The 18,699-nt window shown below is 47.6% G+C and overlaps 2 protein-coding genes and 1 long non-coding RNA gene across 4 annotated transcripts in view; 1 reads left to right on the top strand and 2 right to left on the bottom strand.

Moving 5' to 3' along the window:
* Positions 1–877: 877 nt before the first annotated feature.
* SMIM7 (small integral membrane protein 7) lies at positions 878–3,400 on the bottom strand. The gene is made up of 5 exons (XM_063404883.1): positions 3,353–3,400; positions 2,755–2,796; positions 2,619–2,671; positions 1,942–2,032; positions 878–1,523 (listed from the first exon to the last, which is right to left on the bottom strand). The coding sequence occupies exons 1-5, from the start codon at positions 3,376–3,378 to the stop codon at positions 1,508–1,510; spliced, it is 228 nt and encodes a 75-aa protein (XP_063260953.1). The 5' UTR covers positions 3,379–3,400; the 3' UTR covers positions 878–1,507.
* TMEM38A (transmembrane protein 38A) lies at positions 3,377–9,899 on the top strand. Its single transcript, XM_063403347.1, has 6 exons — positions 3,377–3,734; positions 5,649–5,805; positions 6,725–6,909; positions 7,355–7,442; positions 7,548–7,665; positions 7,916–9,899. The coding sequence occupies exons 1-6, from the start codon at positions 3,377–3,379 to the stop codon at positions 8,135–8,137; spliced, it is 1,128 nt and encodes a 375-aa protein (XP_063259417.1). The 3' UTR covers positions 8,138–9,899.
* Positions 9,564–18,699, bottom strand: part of LOC134554330 (uncharacterized) — a 21,810-nt gene continuing 12,674 nt past the window's right edge. For both annotated transcript variants that reach the window (XR_010081218.1, XR_010081217.1), the window contains 2 exons: positions 11,897–11,989; positions 9,564–11,450 (listed from right to left, as the gene is read on the bottom strand). This is a non-coding gene — a long non-coding RNA (uncharacterized LOC134554330). The remainder of the gene's footprint in view (positions 11,451–11,896; positions 11,990–18,699) is intronic.

Below are 18,699 nucleotides of genomic sequence, written 5' to 3'. Positions count from 1 at the left end.
TGCAAGGTGATTAAACTGAATTTCTTTAGCAGTGGAGCGCCCTTTTCCTCTGTTCCCTGAGATCATAAAGCACTCTCAGCTCTGCACAGGGTCATTTTTTTCGAGGAAGAATAAAACTCCCCAAGCTCAAAGCTCGGGGCTGAGCCCAGGGGTGTCCAGCAGGTCACACACACAGAGTGATACCACATCCACCCTGCCCTTCACACTTGGTTTAATGAAGATTAGGCACTAAATGTTTTCCAAGAATTATATTGGCTCAAACCCTGTATTTTATTTGACAGCACACTTTTTTTTCCCCCTCATTCTGAAGAATAAGAAAAGGGGGTAAAATATACCAAAATTACAGACAAGGAATATGTTTAAATTTATCCAAAGGTTGTACACATTTCTGGATGGCTCAAACCACATTTGAAGGAGCCTGTCTGCACATTTTTCTGGATTTATTACAGCCAGGAATCCTCCCTTAAATGACCCTTCCCCTGTCATGGTTCATTAATGTGAAAACTTCAGTTCAACCAAGAGGGTGACTCAAGTAAAATGCTGCAGATGCCCAACATTTACATCTCACTACCAGATAAAATTCAAAATACTCCCTAAAAACCTGTGCCAAGGAATAATTTATATCAGGCCTCTTTCTCCTCAAGATCAAAAGAAACTGAAGCTGTGGAAGCCCCACTCACAGTTTACAGTTTGATTTAGCACTGCACTCTCTTAAATTATTTATCTTGATGATCCTGGGGAAAAGTTGTTGGTCAGAAAAGCCAAATTAATATAAATAACACAGGACTCCAGACAGATTACAGGACTAGCTACAATTTCCCAAAATACACCAATACACAATCAATTTCTCCCGTAACAGAATGAACATAGCATCAAATATATATTTTACCCTTAAATAGAACAACTTTATTCAACCAAATACAAGATTATTCCAAAATTATCTCTTAACATTGGCTTAGAGAATAATTTTTGCCCTTTTCCTCATTCAAAATCCCTTACATATTTCTTAGAAAAAAAATATTTGAAATATTAATGTAAAAAGCTTTTTTTGGGGGGGAAAACAGGGAAAAGGTGAGAATGGCATTATTTTTCTTGAATATTTCTTTTCTACACCTCCAACAAAACTAATGGAACAGTGAGAAGTTACAAGAACACAGCTCAATTTTTACACAAAACTGAGAACTAAGGAGAGTGACTTGGACAGGGGGAACAGGAGCTGGCACAGCCCCAGCTGGGACTGGCAAGGCAGAGGTTTAAAACTGGCTCCAATTCTCCCCTGCTCCTCACTCTGAGCTTAGAAAAACAAAGTTGAAATTCTCTTTCAGTGAAGCTGAAATAATTTATGTGAAGGTTGTGGCTCCAAGCCCCGGCAGAGAAGGAAGCTGGAGGGGACGAGCGTGTCCCAGCTCCCCTCGGGCCCGGGGCTGCAGCTGGAGAGCATCAGGATCTTTTCTAGAAAAGTTTGTTCCCATCCAAAAGTCTCTTCCAACGTGTCTGTGGGTGGCTCTCAAGATCCAAATAACCTGGGGGATGCAACAGGAAAAAAACAGAAATTAGATGAGAAACAGCCACACCACTGCAAGGCTGATTTAATCTGATTAACTTGGTGGGTTTCCAACCCACCCCAAAATGAAAAACATCCTCAAATTTAAACCTAGGTGATGTTTGATTTGAGCAACCCCCAACAAGCAGCACCCTGCCTGAGGCTGAATGATTCAGGTGCTGGCACAGGTGGTGTTCAGGCACTACAGGTGCCCACATGAGCAAAAAAACCCTGAGATCAACCCATATCTGAAAATTGAAATAAAGAAGTGAAATGAAAAAGAACTACAGAAAAATCGAGTGGGAGAGACAGATGTGAAAAGAGATTTATGTGCAAGAGAAAAGCCAATACACAACTTTCTGTAACCAAGTGAGAAGGTGCTGCCCAGGGTTACTCACACAATCATGCAGAACATCATGAAGATATTCCACAAGGCAATGAAGATTCGAAAATACCTGAGACTCAGCAAGAACTCTCTGATGTTGTCACCTAGAAATCAACAGGAGAAGCTTTTGAGATGGAAAACACACCTGACAAGTCACATTTTCAACACTGCCTGAAAATCACAAGCAACTCTGAAAGGAAATAAAACCACAACAAAAAGTTCAGACTGAAATTTGAGGTTATAGGTGAAGGACGGATGCTCCGTCCAGTGCAACTCTGTAAGGATACGTGGCAAAATGACAAAAAAATTATAAATAGGGGTCAGACTGCAAAAAAGGGAAACTCAGTTGTAGTTCAAAGGGGTTTTTAACCAGCAGAGCTACAAGGAAGCAACACAGGTGTGCTCCAGGTGGAAATGGCAATCAGGGAATGAGCAGAGCATTAGCTCTGTAGCACAGGTACCTATAGTCAAAAACGCTGAAAGAAATCTGCTTTTTGTGTGTTTCTTCTCATTTCAGTTTGACAATTAAGACATTCAGGACGTTACAGTTTACAAGCCAATAAAACAGTTATTCCAGCCCCACAGCAATTCACAAAACAAAACAAGAAGGGGTGGAAAAGCCGTGGTTTGGCCAAGGGTTTCCTCCAGAAAAGCCCATCCTGTGCCCGGCTCCCGCATCCCCTCCGTTACCGGTCGTGGGCTCCCGGGGCTCCTCTCCGAATCCCTCCGTGTCCCTCCTCCTCCTGCGGGGCAGAGGGGCCGTGTCAGGCAGGCGAACCCCAAAAATCCCTCCCCGCTCCCCCGCCCGCCCTCCCCGTTCGCTCACAGCCTGAAGTTGAGCACGGCACCGGCGTTCACCAGCAGCGTCCTGCGGGAGAGAAATGGGAAATGGGGAAGGAAATTGGGGATGGAGAGGGGAACGGGGACCGGGAAAGGGGTCGGGAATGGAGTGAGGGAAGGAGAGGGGAGTGAGGACGGGGAAAGGGATGGGGGACGGGAAAAGAGGGTCGGGAAAGGGCAATGAGGAGGGAGAAAGGGGAGGTCGGGGACGGTGGAAGGGGGACAGGAAAGCGGGAAGGGAAGAAGGAACGCAGCACGGGAAAAGAGGGAGAGGGAAGGGGAGAGAGGACCGGGGAGCGGGGCGGGGAGGAGGAACGGGGATGGAGAGAGGGAAAAGGGTCGGGGATGGTGAAAGAGGTCAGGGAAAGGAAATGGGGAAAGGAGCAGGAGGACGGGGAAGGGGAGAAGGTGAAAGGATGGGAAAAGTGAGACGGGGAAGGAGAGTGAGGCCCGGGAAGAGAGGCGGAGAGGGAGAACGGGGATGGAGAGGGAGAAGGGGGGCGAGAAGGGGGATGGGAACAGGGTCAGACACGGCCGGGCCGGGCTAACCCGGCCGAGCCGCCCGCGGTTCCCGGCCCCGGTACCCGCAGAGCAGCAGGTCCCCGATCATGGCTCCGGCGGCGGCTCCGGGGCCGGGGGGAAGCGGAAGGGGCGGGCGCTGCCCGGGCCGGCGGCGCCTGCGCTCCCCCGGCGGCTCCGGCGGCGGCTCCGCGCCCGGACAGCGCGGGCAGCGAGGGGCCCGGCCCGGGCAGCGCCCGCAACCAGCGGCGATCCGGGACGGGCCCGCGGAGCCGCGCCGGGGCACAGAGAACCGGGGACTGAGGATCGCCACCCGGGCCGCGATGGATCTGGCGGAGGCGCTGCCCCTCGGGGAGCTGGCGGCCGCCTTCGCCTCCCTGCCGGTGTTCCCGCTGTTCGACACCGCCTATTTCATCATCTCCGTCCTCTACCTCAAGTACGAGCCCGGTGAGTGCGGCCCCTGGCCCGGGGGAGCTCCGGTTGCGCTGTGCCGGCCCCGGCAGCTCCTGCCGCTGTCACGGGCCCTGCCACAGCTCCACACCTGTGGCTGAAAGCAGGAAAAACCCCCACGAACCCGTGACTCTGATTTTGAGAAATAATCTCGGATTTTGTTTAAGACTGGATTCCACACTGAGGTATTTGAGTTCGGTCACTTGGCTGCCACCCCAGGACTGAGAGTTGCGTTTCTGGCCAGTCCCTTGGCTTGAATATTTTTGTGGCAGTACTCTCCTTCTATTTATATAGAAAAGGGCTGGAAGTAAACCCTTGTTTTTTCCCACCCTCTGGACCATGCCCTGAGCTGTTCTCAGGCGCCAGAGCTGACCTTGCTTTGTTTGTTCTCTGGGGTTTATCTTGCACAGATCGATAGATCTGCGCCTTGGCTTTCACCTTCTGCCTTGGCTGTGCCTCGGTCTTTTCCAAACGCCACTTTCCCTCTGTTTGTGACAAAGTGTGCGGTCCTCAGGCTCTGTTTCGAGCAGTTCCACTGTGACTAAACAGTGGCTGAAGGGAAAACCAACGCCGAGCTCGGGAGTGATTTTCAAACCCGGTGTTGTGCGACCTCCGAGCCGCACAATCCCCGCGCTGTTCCCGTGAAACTCCTGTAAAAACAAGCGCTGGCTTTTCCAGGCCGGATTCCTCCCAGCTGCCTTCCAGCATGGTGTCCTGAACCGAACAATTAACAGGCAGCCCTCACAAAAATAGCTTTTAAATATATGCAAGCCCAGGAATGCACTCGGGACGGGATGAGGCCGGGGTGTGCTTTTCCCCGGATTCCTGCAGTGCTCCCATCCCGCAGCTCCTGGGCTGAGGATCAGAGTCAGGACAGAACCGTCCTGTTTCCTCCTTGGAGACAGCATGGCTTGGTGGAGCCAAGGAAAAACAAGTGTTACTAAATTTAAGCCTCAAGTTAAACCTCAGGTTCCTATAGAACCAGTTTCATGGCTCGGCTGGTGCAGCTGTCTCGCTGCCGCTGTGTTTTGAGCTGGTTCAAATGTCCCCGAGGATGGGAGAGCCTGGGCACTCTCAGCTTTGGCTCATTTGATCCACTTACTGCTGTTTAAAGTGTACCAGGTAATCATGTTGACATAACATTTTTAGCGTTTTCCCTTTTTGTCTGCTCACTGAACAGAGTTTTGTATCTGAAAAGCTGCATGAAGGATTCTGGAGCAGTTTAAGGTGATGAAACTACCTCACAGCATTGATGTTGTTGGGAGGTTTCCCTCAGAATGTACCAAAGTGGATGAAAATTGCTACAGGAATTTAAAAAAAGGCCATAGCAGATTGTGGGAGGAGACCACAAAGTACTTCCAGACTAGTACAGGAGCAGGGAAGAACCCTCAAATCCTCTTCTCTCAAATAAAGATTAAGAATTCCTGTTCTATTTTTGCAGGTTATCTTATGAATGAAAGAGCTGAACAGATTGTTCATGAATTCTAGAGGGCACCTAGGTTGAAGCAGTGGAGAGAATGGTACTAGTATGCATTTTATTTTTAGACTGTAAAAAGACATTGATTTAAAGAAAAAAATTGCTTTCTGGTAGCAGCAAATAAAGGAGAGAATCTCTCAGCCAGTTCCTAAATTTCTAATGACTCTTTTCATGTGAGACCTTTTGGGGGGTCTGCAGGCTGTGATCATTTCTTGACCATCTCTGGTGCTTGTTTGGGCTTCACACTTTCGTATTTTGTTTTACAAGCGCTTCTCTTTAAGTTGCGTTGTGGGAGAACACTCGAGCCTCTCTCTCACTGGGTCTTGAAGTTCCTGCTTAATTCCTTGATCCATCTTCTCACTGAGCCTGGCCTAGAGGGCCTTTAGGGTCCCTTCCAGCATTGGTGACTCCGTAATTCCTGATTTTTTTCACAGGAGCTGTGGAGATGTCCCGGAGGAGCCCTTTTGCCTCCTGGCTCTGTGCAATGCTCCACTGCTTTGGAAGCTACATCCTGGCTGATCTGCTGCTGGGAGAGGCACCCGTTGGCCACTTCAGCCACAACTCCAGCGTCATCCTGGCCACGGCAGTGTGGTGAGTGCCCTGCACCCCTCCAGGGGCTCTGCTGGGCAGGGAGGTGTACAGGGAGGTGTCTCCCTGTGGGACACAGCTCTGATCTCACTGGGACTAACTGGGGACAGCAGAGCTGGGCTCAGGCAGCCTCTGAGGCTCCTGCACTCCTGGCTCTGGTTCCCAGTTTCCCTGAGCAGCTGCCTAATGCTGTGATTATCTGGGCTGGGGCACTTCTATTCATAGCAGCCACTGCTGAGCCAGGGCCAAACCCCAGGAGCAGCAGCACCCACGGTGCCCACACAGAGCAGGGAGTGGCACATCCTGAAGATTTGGGGGCGTTTTGTTCGTTGTGTTGGTGAAATGTGCACAAATTAACCTTTAACTTCCCCAGTGTGTATGGGTTGTAGGTGCTTTTGTGGCAGAATGAGCATTGTTGGGAAGCATTGAGAATGAAATTTTCGTGAACAGAAGTCTCTTAGTAAATCCCTCAGCCATCTAGTTTTCTATACTTGAGCAAATAAAAAGATCTTTTTTCAGGGCTGAAAAATATGACAGTCTTCTGGAAAAAAATAGTATTTGACATCTGTCCTCTCTCTGTATTATCATTTCAGTGTATGTAGCTTCATGTCCTGTATGAGCTGATGGTTCTGGACCATACAAGACACAAACTTCTAAAAAATTCTGAATTAAAATTACTGGGTTTTACTCAAGATTGAGTATTAGTAGTGAGGGCTCTCTGAGCTCCTGAGGCCTCACTGAGTTGTTGCTATAGAGAGGCTTCACTCATGATGCTTTCCCCTTGGAATTAGCTATGAAATTAGGAATATTTTCTTTTCTTTAGATTTTACTTCTCCTTCACCCCCACCTGCCGTAACTCAATCTGCCACACCACCCCTCTCCTGATATCCCAGCTCAGAACAAATCTGTTGTCTTTTTGCAGGTACCTGATGTTCTTCTGCCCCATGAACCTCTTCTACAAGTGTGCCAGCTTCCTGCCCCTGAAGCTGGTGCTGGTGGCCATGAAGGAGGTGGTGCGGGTGCGCAAGATCGCGGCCGGCGTGCACCACGCTCACCACCTCTACCACCACGGGTGGTTCGTGATGATGGCCACGGGATGGGTCAAAGGTGACACCTGGGACACTCCAGGGGCTGCAGGGAGGGCTGGGACACTCTGGGGACAGCTCAGGGAGAGCAGCAGGGAGTGGGGTGGGCTCAGTTCCCACCTCGCGTGTGTTTGTGCAGCCTCGCAGAACAGTTGAGGAAGTGGAGTCAGGAGTTCTTGATTCTTTCTCCTGTGAGCTCTGACCTCACCTGGGTCTTCTCAGGGGGTTGTGCCAATCAGTTTTTCTTTAAGGTTGTGTTTGGAGCAAGCACTTGAACATCAGTAACTGCAAGAGGTAAACGCCTTTTCCCTGCATCAAAATCCACTCGGTAGAAAGTCAAGGAAGCATCTCCCCTGTTCTGTTGGCTTAGGCTAACTTTTAAATTTGGGGAAAATGTCAAGAACCCTTTGTCCCCCTGAGGATCCAGAGCCCTCTCCAGCTCTTTGACAGGTTTTTCTCTCTCACAGGTTCTGGTGTGGCCTTGATGTCGAACTTTGAGCAGCTGCTGCGTGGGGTCTGGAAGCCTGAAACAAATGAAATTCTTCACATGTCCTTGTAAGTCAGCAGCCTGGAAATTCCCAGTCAGATGAAGAATGGAATGAAAGAGCCAGTCAGGGCTGGGTGCAAACCTTCCAGAAAACCTCTTTCTTTCTCTTCCAGCCCTACAAAGGCCAGTCTGTATGGCACAGTCCTCTTCACTCTGCAGCAGACTCACTGGCTCCCCATCTCTGAAGCCAACCTCATCTTCTTTTTCACCATGTTCATGATAGTCTGCAAGGTAAGTTTACAACACCTTTATTGCCAGCCAATTTCAGAACCTGGGAATATTCACCTTTCTGAGCCCCTGCAGGATTCACTGGCTGTAGGATCTGCTCAGGAAATTCAGTGCTGAATTCTCCATCACACGAGCAGCTCCTTGTGCCTCGAGTCATGTAGCAGCAGGGATTTTCTGAGTGGTCAGTGGAGTGCTCTCAGGTCAGGATTTCCTCTCTCTGTGTCACCTCTAAGTGTTCCCTGTTGCCTGGCAGGTTTTCATGACGGCCACTCACTCCCACGCCTCCCCTTTTGCTCCTCTGGAAAATCTCATCTGCCCTGTCCTCTTTGGCTCCGGTTCCAGTGGGCACCCAGGCCACCACCACGACCACCACGGCGCCTCCCACGAGGTTTCCCACCCTCCTCCTCCTCCTGCCAAGTCCAAAGAGGAGCTGAACGAAGGCACGAGGAAACGGAAGGCAAAAAAAGCTGAATAAAAAAGCAACGGCGCAGAAAATAGGCCAAGAAAATCCTTCCAGGGCTGAGTCTCAGAGCCACCTGTGACCTCCTTTGTGCTCCAGTCCTTCTCTCTCAGACTCCAGAGGAGAGGTGGAAGCCAGGACACTGCCAGCCGGGTCCCTGAATTTCGTTTTTGCTCTCTGTGCTGCTGCTTGCTTCTTGGTCTCTGCCTCTCTATTCTGATCAGATTTTCAGGGATTTGTTGCTTTGTGCCAGGGTGGTAAGTGGGTGCCAGTTCCCAAGCTCTCAGCAAATCTGATGCAGCATTTTCAATTGATGTAAAATCTTTCGCTGTGTTTATTTATGAATGGAGGGAATGGTTTGTGCTCCTGCAACTCATAATTTCCTTTGAGTTTTCACTGACCTTTTCAGTGTCTGCCAAAAACCAAACTGTTGAGACACGATGTGGAAATCAGGTTTCATACTGGAGGAAATTAAATGGCCTGGTGTGAGCCTGGTCTGGTTTTTCCCAGCTCCCACACCTGCCATATCTCCAAGTAATGTGACATTTCAAATGCAATAAGGACATGGCCTTTGGCCGAGCCAAACCCTGTTCACCTCAGTTCCCTCTGATTTAATGGTCAGGACATTGTAATTTGCTGAGCCAAGTCTGTGTTTGAAGAGCTCTGAAGCTGTGAAGTGCTCCCAGTGCCGTGTGTTGGCACTGTCACCATCCCAGGCTGTGTGTCCCACCCCAAACCTGATCCCATTGAACCAGGGGAGAAGCATGGCTCTGGTTTGTTTGTAATCCTGTGGGATACAAGAAGAGTGTGTGTGAGTGTAAGTATTTATTTCTGTTTATTTATAATTGCCAGGGCACCTGAGTCATGGACCTGAATCTGGCTTTTTTTTTTTTAACGTTGCAATTGGAATTTCTAATTGTGGCCCTGAGCCCACAGCCACGTGCTGGTTTGGGCTTGCAGTGATCCTGCTGTGCTCCAGGACAGCCTGAACACTCCTGGATGCAGGAACAAACCTATATCCTTAAATTCAGATAGAAAGGCTGAAGCAGGGCATTTCACACCAGCTGATGAAAAACTACATTAAAGGACTGATAAAAGCACATCAGCTGAAAATCCTGGTTACCTTCTGTAGGCCAAAGTGCTGGGCTGTGAATGCAGCTTGTGCCCAGTGAGTGAAGAATCTGAGCTGCCTCTCATGGCTCAGGAGGGGTCTGTCAGCTCATTCGTGTTCTGCTTAGTGAACACTGGCTTTTAGAGTAGTTCAAAGCTGTTGTTAGAAGTGATTTTGTTCTTCTAAATGGCATCTTCCAAGGGCTGTGATCACCACAGTGAGAGTGGCAAGCCTGGGATGTAGCACTGGGCATTTTCCATCCCTAGCAGTGAGGTTTGCTGCTGTTTCCATTCCAGCTGGGAATGGAAACGGGATTTAAGAGAAGTGAGGGTTTGTGTGTGTGTGTGTCCCCGTTCAAAATTGCAACTGACGGTTAATTAAAGATAAGAAACCATCCTTGTGTGCAGGCAGAGGAAAGCCAGGAGGAAAGGTCAGGTAATCTGTGGGTGTGGGGTTTGACAGTGCCTTAATTTTGTGAGTTTTCCTCCCCTTCAGCAGAGAGCAGCAATTCTGCCTGGCAGCTCCACTGCCTGCTCCTGCTCTGCTGGAACCTGATGTGTCACGGGCATGCACGAGACTGAATAAATGTTTTATGAGATGTCTGATCCAAGGGGAATTTTGTTTTATAAAAGCCGTCAACAAATAAAAATTGTGAAGTGACTCTGATTGTCCAGTGGCACCTGAGGAAATCTCTGTGTTTGTTTTACCCTTCCCAGTCCCAGGCACAAAGGAACTCTGTGTCACCAGGACCTGGGGACAGAATGATTCTGATTGAAGAAGGAAATCAGATTTTGTGTGCTACAGCAGTGTCTGAACATTTTATAAATGGAAATAACAGGGTGAAAGGTGTTTGTGGTGGTGTTCTCAGAGTAGACATCCTCAGATTTCAGGGAAGAAAATAAGGAAATGAATTCTTTTGGTGTTTATAGCAGTTGTGTCTGTTTTTCCTTTTGTCACTGTAAGACGGAGGAGGGCATTTACCAGGGGCTGGTAAATCTACACACACGTACAGAGTTCCAGAATATTTATGTGGAGTATCAGTATTTAAAACTGGAAAGAAATCAAAATTCTCTGCAGTGAATATTTAGTGTGGTCCCATAGCTGCTGCTCTGCTCTCTGAGTGCAGAATCTTTGCTCTTCAGAGTCTTTGGACCCTGAATCAAATCAAACTGAGTCAAATCACAGCTTCTAATCAAACACAGAGCGAAGAAATAATCCAAAGGAGGTTAAAACCCAAGCTCTGAACACCTTTAGAGTACCCCAGAGGAGTGGGGTCAGTTTTGAGAAGACAACAGCCACAGAGGAGTCACAAGTTCCACTCAGTGAAGCCTTTCCCAGGGAGAGAGATGGAATTTGTCTTGAATTTCCCTGGCTCAGCACTGGCACTCTGCTCCCATTCCAGCCTGCTGTCCTTCATCCCAAGCAGCAAAAAGGGCCTTTGAAAAGCACTTTTTAACCACGGCTGTGGGGACACAGGGCTGCTCCAGCACCTCTGGGAAGCCCCACCTGCCCTATCCAGACCCTTCCTTCCTTCAGGATCTGCTAAAACAAAGAAAATAAGAGTGGGGTGTTTCCTAAAGGAGTAATTTGTTTCCACAGCTCATAGGTGGAAGTGGTGAGGAAAGAATGACACAGCCAATCGACCCAAAGAAGAATCTGCAAAACCTGTTTATATTCTGAAGGGTTCCTCTCATCTCCCCTACAGATTTAACTCTTTTAAAATGTTAATAAGCACTTCTAAATTTAGAGCAGATGAGAGTGTAAATTGCACTGGAGAAGGGAATTTCCATTGGTGTGATCCTTTTCCAATGGAAAAGGTCAGTGCAAGTCTTACTCACACTGAATAAACAACTCAGGAAATAATGGCTCACAATGTTTCAGGTGCTTTAAGCACTCTCCTGCCCTGTGACATCCAGTTCAGGGTTATTTTGCTCAGGACTTTAAGTGAACAGGCTGATGAGAGCAGGTTTTTCACGTCCTCTGAAGAATCCCACGATGTCTCTGGAGTCTCTGGCTCCACAGAATTTTCCCAGCTCCCAGCTCTGCTCAGCCCAGGGCAGGACAGGAGCCTGGCAGGGCTCAGACTTCCACGGGACAGAGGGACAGACGTCATTCCCTCCAGAGATGTCCTGATCTGATAACTTCTGATACTGACTCCAGCCAGCCCAGGCTAAATTTAGCAGGAGGTTTAATCCTCAAAGAGGCCCTGGGTGCCTGCTGGGAAAAGCAAATGTTTCAATTGCTGTTTCAGCATTTCGTGGGGATTGACAGGTTTCCCTTTCCCCGGTGCCTGCAGCTTTTCCATCGTGGCAGATCAGCTCCACAGATAGGGAAAGCTCTACAGGCTTTATGTGTTTGTAATTAAAAAAAAAACAACAACAAACAAACCCAGAGGATATTTTTAAATTAATTTTTTACATTAATAATTCTTCACAGTAAATGAAGTAACAGAAAGAGGAGGGCAAAGGAAAGAATTTCAATTTGTGTAAGAAAGGGCAAAGCCAGTGCAAGAGCACCAAGCCAGAGCAACCAGTGCTCCTGGTTTGCACTTTTCCTTTTGTTATTTATGCCAATATTTACATTGTGCATGCTTTGTCCAAAGAATAAACAAATCATGCAATCCAGCAAAGCAGAAAGACCCAGAGGATGAAGATGGATGTTACCTTGGCCTCCTGAGCAGTGCAGTTGTTCCTTTTAACACTTGCCAGGTGTTCAGCTGCCAAATGCCTGCTCCTTCCTGCAGCCTGCTCACGGTGCTCTAAGGGCACACAAAGCATTCAAAATTAGAGCTTTATGTGTTCCAGAGCAGCACAGCTTTATCTGGTCCTTAGCTATGGTTCTCTCTTTTATGGTGCTATTTTTTAGAGGATGTAACTGGCTCCTGTGAGGATGATAAGGAAGGTAAGGCTGGGATAAAATGGCATTTCCTATGGCCTTAAATACCCAGGATTTTTGCAGCAACAAAGATTTTTCTTTCAAGACGTTTTAATTCTTTTCCCAAATAACAAGAAATCAGAATATACATCTATACAAGAGTTTCCAGAAAGGTCTCAAAGGTAGTTTGGGTTTAATGTGAGCTGCTTCCCTCCAGGAAGACAAGACACAGACAAGAAATCAGGCTGCTGATGCCAAATACTCTGCACAAAGGGTTGATGTTTTCCTCTTTGGGATGCTCTTAGTATTGGCCCCGAGGCATCTGGCTCATCCTTCGTGCCCATCCACCACAAGGAAATGCCAATTAAAGGGGTTTGAATTTCATCAGACATCAACATGACTTGGTAAACACCCACAAAATTCCCTCCCAGCTAAGGATTTCATCCTGCTCCGAAGGCAGCAGTCTGAACAAGCTGCTGGGGGCTGCTGGCTCCGGGAACAGGCAGAGAGTGAGAAATGGGTTCCCTGTCACGCCAGAGCCCACGCTGCCGTCCTGAGTCACAGTTGCTACTCACTTCACCTCTGTGATGACATCTGCGACAAAAAGATGTTGATAGTGCTAAGATCAACAGTCATGAATACCTTGGAGTCTGGGCTCTCTTTCACACTTGTGCATTTGCATCTTTCACACATTATCCTTAGAAAAAGTGCCATTTATATTTCCTTATCTGCTTCCTTCACTTGCCAAAAGCGAATTTGGGGAGGGAATTTTTAGAAAGAGCTTGTGAATGTCAGGAGGAATCGGTGTGAGACAGCGATTCCATCTTAGCCTTAGGGTACAGGTAGGCTATAGCCCTGGAATGCAGGAAAGCAGGTCTGAGATGTTCGGAGGCTTCAACATTTTTATAGCCCGAGGAAATCCAGAACATCCCCGGAAAAGATTTCCTCGTCTGGTTTTGATTTGCAAATTACAGCGAGCTCCCCCAAACCAGTAACGCAGACTCGGCATTCCTGCAGGGAGCAAACTGCTGCCTCCCGATCATCCCAGCCCCTGGCGCTCCTCAATGGAGCTGCCAGGTCTTGGCATTCCAAAAAAACCTCTGCAGGGGGATATATATATATAAAATAATATATATTTTTTAAAAATTACATATTTTATATATATATAATTTATATATATATATACATATAAAATAATATGTATATTTCCTGCCCCACTGCCCCCAGCTGCCCAAACCAGCGAGCAAAGCTGAATTTCTTTGTGTGTGACAAGAACTGGTGCCATCAGTGACAATGGAGATGCAGTGGGAGAAGGGAACGCATCCCAGATTGCGGTGCCTTGAAATGCAGCCTAAAAATCCACGACTTCAGAGTCCTGGTGTTGGCTTAAATTAGGTTTAGAATGATGTAGGCTAAACCCTAATGTAGGCTCCGTGCTGTTTGTCTGTCTCTCGAGGTGAGGCTCCCTGCCTGTTTGATTTATGACAGATTAAGATGTTGGTTAATCTCCTCTTATTTGGGTAGAGGACTGTGGAGATTAATCAGGTATTGTCTGCAAAAGGAGCCCATAAATGCAGATTACTGATTTTTCATTAATTATTCCACTGCATGCCAGAGGGATACAGGCAGGGATAGACACCACCCTCTAAAATCTCATTTCATGAGAGAACAGGAAAAGCACAGCAGCTGCTCTGGCTGATACTGTTCTCTCTGACATGCTCAGTTCATTTTCCTGGAAAAGCCAAAACTCCACAGAAATGATCGATCATGGGCTGCTGTGAGGAGCAGAAAGTGGTCCTGAGTGAGGGAATGTGCTGGGCTGGCAGCACCATCCCTGTCTGCACAGGGAAAAGCAGCATTCCTGTTGGGAAGAGCTGTCCTGAACACCCACAGGAACACGGATGGGAACAAAGTGAACCAGCAGCGTGCTGGGAATGCTGGAGAGCCTGGAAAAGGGGAAGAGCGACTCCGGAGGATGCTCTGTGAGCAGGACAGCATCTGCCTTTGCTGTCAGGGCTTCTTGCACTTTCTCTCTGTTATAAATGCCAATACGATATTCCAATTAAAGTAATAATTTGGTTTATTAATAAAGATCAAATCACAGAATTTCGATAACCCACCAAGAGTGGAGAAACTTGACAGAGTTTTCCCGGGAAATGCCGAGGGTGAACCATTGGGGGAGACAGCAGGCTGCCAGGCCCTGTATCTCACGGTTTCTCCACTGTTGGTGGGTTATCGAAATTCTGTGATTTGATCTTTATTAATAAACAAAATTATTATTTTAATTGGAATATCCTATTGGCATTTATAACATCTCCCTCTGCATTCCAAGGGCATTTGGACAAAGATGGGTTTTCCCTCCTTGTTTCCTGCCCCTGAGCACTGCAGCAGCCACGGATCCCCGAGCCAGGGATGTGCACCAGGGATGTTGTCCTGCCCTTGATGACAAAACCAGGAGCAGCAGCCAACCAGCTCCTGCCTCTGGAATTCTGCTGTCAGCTGTAGCATCCCTCAGGAAGGGGATTTTCTTCTCTCCTGATTTCTGTCTTGCTGGGCTTTTTGTAAGTGATTACATTTTTGTTTCCTATCTTTCCCCACGTGCTGCTCTTTTGGGGGTGGTTCCCCACTCCAGATGTTGCCATAATTGTGCACAGCATTAACATTTTTTAGTAAATTCACTCTTGCCATAACTGGCATAACTTGCCATAAATTCACTCTTGCATTAACATTTTTTAGTAAATTCACTCTTGCCCAGCTTGCCAGAAGGCAGAGGCAGGGCACAGGCTCACAGGGTGTTAAGGATGCTGCTTTAAATTGCTGAGAGGATCTGAACCATTGGTGATGCTGGTGGTAAAATACAGAAAATTATTTCTAAAATAGTCAGGGGTGGTGGATGAAGGGACCTCAGGTGTGCAGCACCTGAGAGGGAGCACACCCAGCACCTTGGGAAGAGCCCAGGATTCTGCCCAAGCACCAAGCACTGGTTGCTATAGAGATCTCTTCAAATACTGACGGATCCTGCCAGGATGCAGGGAAGTTCCAGTCAACCATTTCCTATCAAAGCAGCTGAAATTTTCTCAGGGATTCTTTAAAGCTTTCTGGAGAGAGGCACCACAGAGTGGTGTTCACTGCCAACACTCATCTCCACTTTAAGCAGAAATCTGTGCTGAGGGAGCCTGGGGAGCCCAGACAGCACCACGAGCCTCAATCCAGACACGTGCCAGGATCTCCTCTGTGGGATGATGGTTCCTCTTCCTTCCCAGCCTTCCAGCCTGGTCTGAATCTTTATCAGCTCAGCTTTTTTCAGGTAAAGCAGCTGAGAAGTCCTGGAGCTGCTGAAAGCATCAGGCACTCCCTGCTTGTGTTGGGTTTGTGAGACAGCTGCTCAGCAGGGAAGCTGCAGTTTGCAGCTTCATTTGGGAGGGAAAGTGCCTTAGGAAGGGGCAGGGATGGCAGAATTCTGCATTAAATCAGGAATTAATGGCTCTGACAGCAAAGCCACGTTCAGCCCAGGCACTCCTGTGCACTTCCAGGCACGAGGCTTTCCCAAAACCCTGCACAACACACGCTGCATTCCCGTCCACTGCTGGAACAGCAAGAAGTGTTTGTGGAGAACTTCTCCTCTTGGACAATGCTCAAATATTTCCCATTTCCTCTGCCCACTGGGACACTGTTGCCAGACTGAGCTCCTAAAGTGGTAACTGGCAGTGGGTAGCAGTGACTCAGATTTTCGGGAATTACAAAACTCAGTTCCCCCTTGTGAAAATCATTCCCTCGGACTCCATTTTTAAGGAAGAAAGCACAGGCTGAGAGGGGCTCTCAATTCCACAGAAAGTGACTCCCGAGGGAAGGAGAGGATCTCCTCCAGGGGTGCAGGGTGGTGAATGGGCTGTTTGGACAGGGAGGTGTCTCCAGCCCAGACAGAGAAATCCGTGTTTGCAGAACAGTTGGAGCTGCAGCTTCTGGAAGGAATCCATGAGAACTGCAGAGGAGCTGAAATTTAAGCTGAGCTCGGTGATCTTGGAAGTCTTTTCCAACCTTAAGGATTTTATGATTAGTCAGTGTGTAAGGACACAGACAGTGTTGGGATTTTATGCACAACAAGGTGTGTTACCTGCCCAAGGTGTGTTACACCTCACGCATTTTTGGGAACAGTTTTGGGATGAAGGATGTAAAGTGTGAGTGAATTTTCACTAAAAGACAATAAATTAAACCCACTCACTGGAAGATTTGGAATTCCTGTGGGCTGGAGTGTAAAGTGACACAAGAATTTCCTTTAACTCCTGCAGTCCTGGTGAGAGCTCATGAATTATTCCAGGGCTTTGTGCTAAGCCTTGCTCCCTGTGGGACAGCAGTGCAGACAGGAGAATTCCCACCCCGAGGGAGCTCTTTCCTCTCTGACACTGGCACAGGCTTCAGCAGGGATCACTTTTCACTTAGGCCAGTCCCAAGGAAAGCTGCAGACAGAGCCATCCCATTCCTAATTTTAGCACTCCTCTTGTACTACTTTATCACATGATTCTGTAATGCCATGAAAGTTTACATAATTTTAGGGAGACAATATGCCAGTTCTGAAGTAATTTCAATTTCATGTGATAAAACATACTTTAATATTTGTTGTATAAATATATATATTTGTTTTTATTCCCTATATATTTAAATTTTGCAGGTATGAAAAGTATCCATGAACATAATATTATGTATCAGTGAACATGAGAGGCTGCTGGGAGAGAGCTCTCATGCCTGTGGTCGTGTGCATGTGTGTGCTTAATTTCTTTCTATCTGCTTTGCCTTAATTTATCTGAAATTTTCCTAGCTCCCTGTTTGATTTAATTCAGTGAATACATCACTTAAAAGATGTCACACAGATTTTTCTGGAAAGGGGGAATCTCTCTTGTAAAAGGCACAGCAGGGGAAGCAGTGTAAGAATTTCAAACTCGGCTGTGTATGAAAAGCTTCCCTGGGAGCAGAATTTCCTTTTATTTGGGCTCTTTCTCACTGCTGAGCTGGCCAACAGCACAGTGGGGGGGCTTAAAATGGGATGGAGGATTTACTGCAGCAAGGTGTAAGAAATGTGTTTTTCTGGATCAATGCTGCTGTGCTGTATTCTGTAACCAGGCAGTCAAAAGTGTCTCCATCCAGAGTTTTCATGTTCTTTTTTTTTAAATCATAGAATCATGGAATGGTTTGGAAAAACCCAAATGGCTTGGGATTTTGGGTCTTAAAAATCATGGCAGGGACACCTCCCACCATCTCAGGGTGCTCCAAGCCCTGTCCAGCCTGGCCTTGGGCACTGCCAGGGATCCAGGGGCAGCCACAGCTGCTCTGGGCACCCTGTGCCAGGGCCTGCCCAACCTCACAGCGAACAATTCCTGCCCCAATCCCATCCAGCCCTGCCCTGTGGCAGTGGAAACCATTCCCTGTGTCCTGTCCCTCCATCCCTTGTCCAAGGGCTGCTCCCACCAGCACCAGGCTGCTCTCAGTGACCCTCCCAGGCACAGCGTGGGATTTTTGGGGTGCTGTGCAGAGCCAGGGGTGGGATTCCATGATCCCTGTGGGTCCCTTCCCACTCAGGATATTTTAGGATCCTATTTAATGATTCTGTGATTCATGTTCCTGACTTGAGGGGTTCTGCCCAAATCCTCCCTGGCTGTGGGGAGTGATGCCCTCCTGGAGAAGGTCCAATGTCTGAGCCACTTCTCTCCTGTTTTTCCTGTCCAAAGTCCATCAAAATGCACTTGATGGACCAAAAAATATTCCTAAAATGCTTATAGGTTTTCCATCTCCTCAGAAGTCAAATACTGCTGTATTAATTTCCTAGAACTTTTGAATAAAGTGTATTTTTATGATTGAGTTGTGTGGATTCTAAAGCTGAGGTGGGTTGATTTAGGTGGCTCATCACCTTCAAACACCTGGGCATGAGGGTTTATATCATCCTTTCATTTCTGTATTCAACTGGAAAAAAGGTGCCATGTTTAGATTCCACTGGATATACTTCAGGGGTAATTTAATCCTAATTACACTAATTTACACAGAATTTCTAGCATAAAAGAGGCTATTGGAACACAGGAGATCCTTCTGTGGCAGAATATAGGCCTGAAATATTGCAGCAAATAACCTGCAGTCATGAGGTTCCCTGTCCTGAAAGACCAAGTTGTTTACTGGGTCATCCATGACCCCAGATCCCCAGGTTTGTCACAGGACAAATCCTTAGCAAGAGATTTGGAATATCTCAGTGTCTCTTGCAGAGTTCTGGCAGTCAGAGCTGCCTGTCCTTGCCCATGTGAGGGGGTTGGGATGGGATGATCTCTGAGGTCCTTTCCAACCCAAACCTTCCTGTGATTCTCTGCTGCTGATGTTCAGACTCCTCTAAAAATTAAACAATTTAATTATTCCCATATCACTGTTTTTACATTAGTAGTGACTAGTCCTCCATACTGCCAGGGTTTGCTCAGTAGCTAGGGAAAAACACAAATCCCCCTTGCAAAGAAGCAGAAATGAAAATGCCATAGCAACCAGCAGGGCCAGAGCAGGGTGTCACTGCAGGCTGGCACCAGCTCCCTGCTTCTGTCTGAAATCCTCTCCTCTCTCC

The sequence above is a fragment of the Prinia subflava genome, chromosome 8 (genome assembly GCF_021018805.1).
Source record: "Prinia subflava isolate CZ2003 ecotype Zambia chromosome 8, Cam_Psub_1.2, whole genome shotgun sequence".
Lineage (NCBI taxonomy): Eukaryota > Metazoa > Chordata > Aves > Passeriformes > Cisticolidae > Prinia > Prinia subflava.
This window is presented reverse-complemented; position numbering and strand designations above follow the sequence as displayed.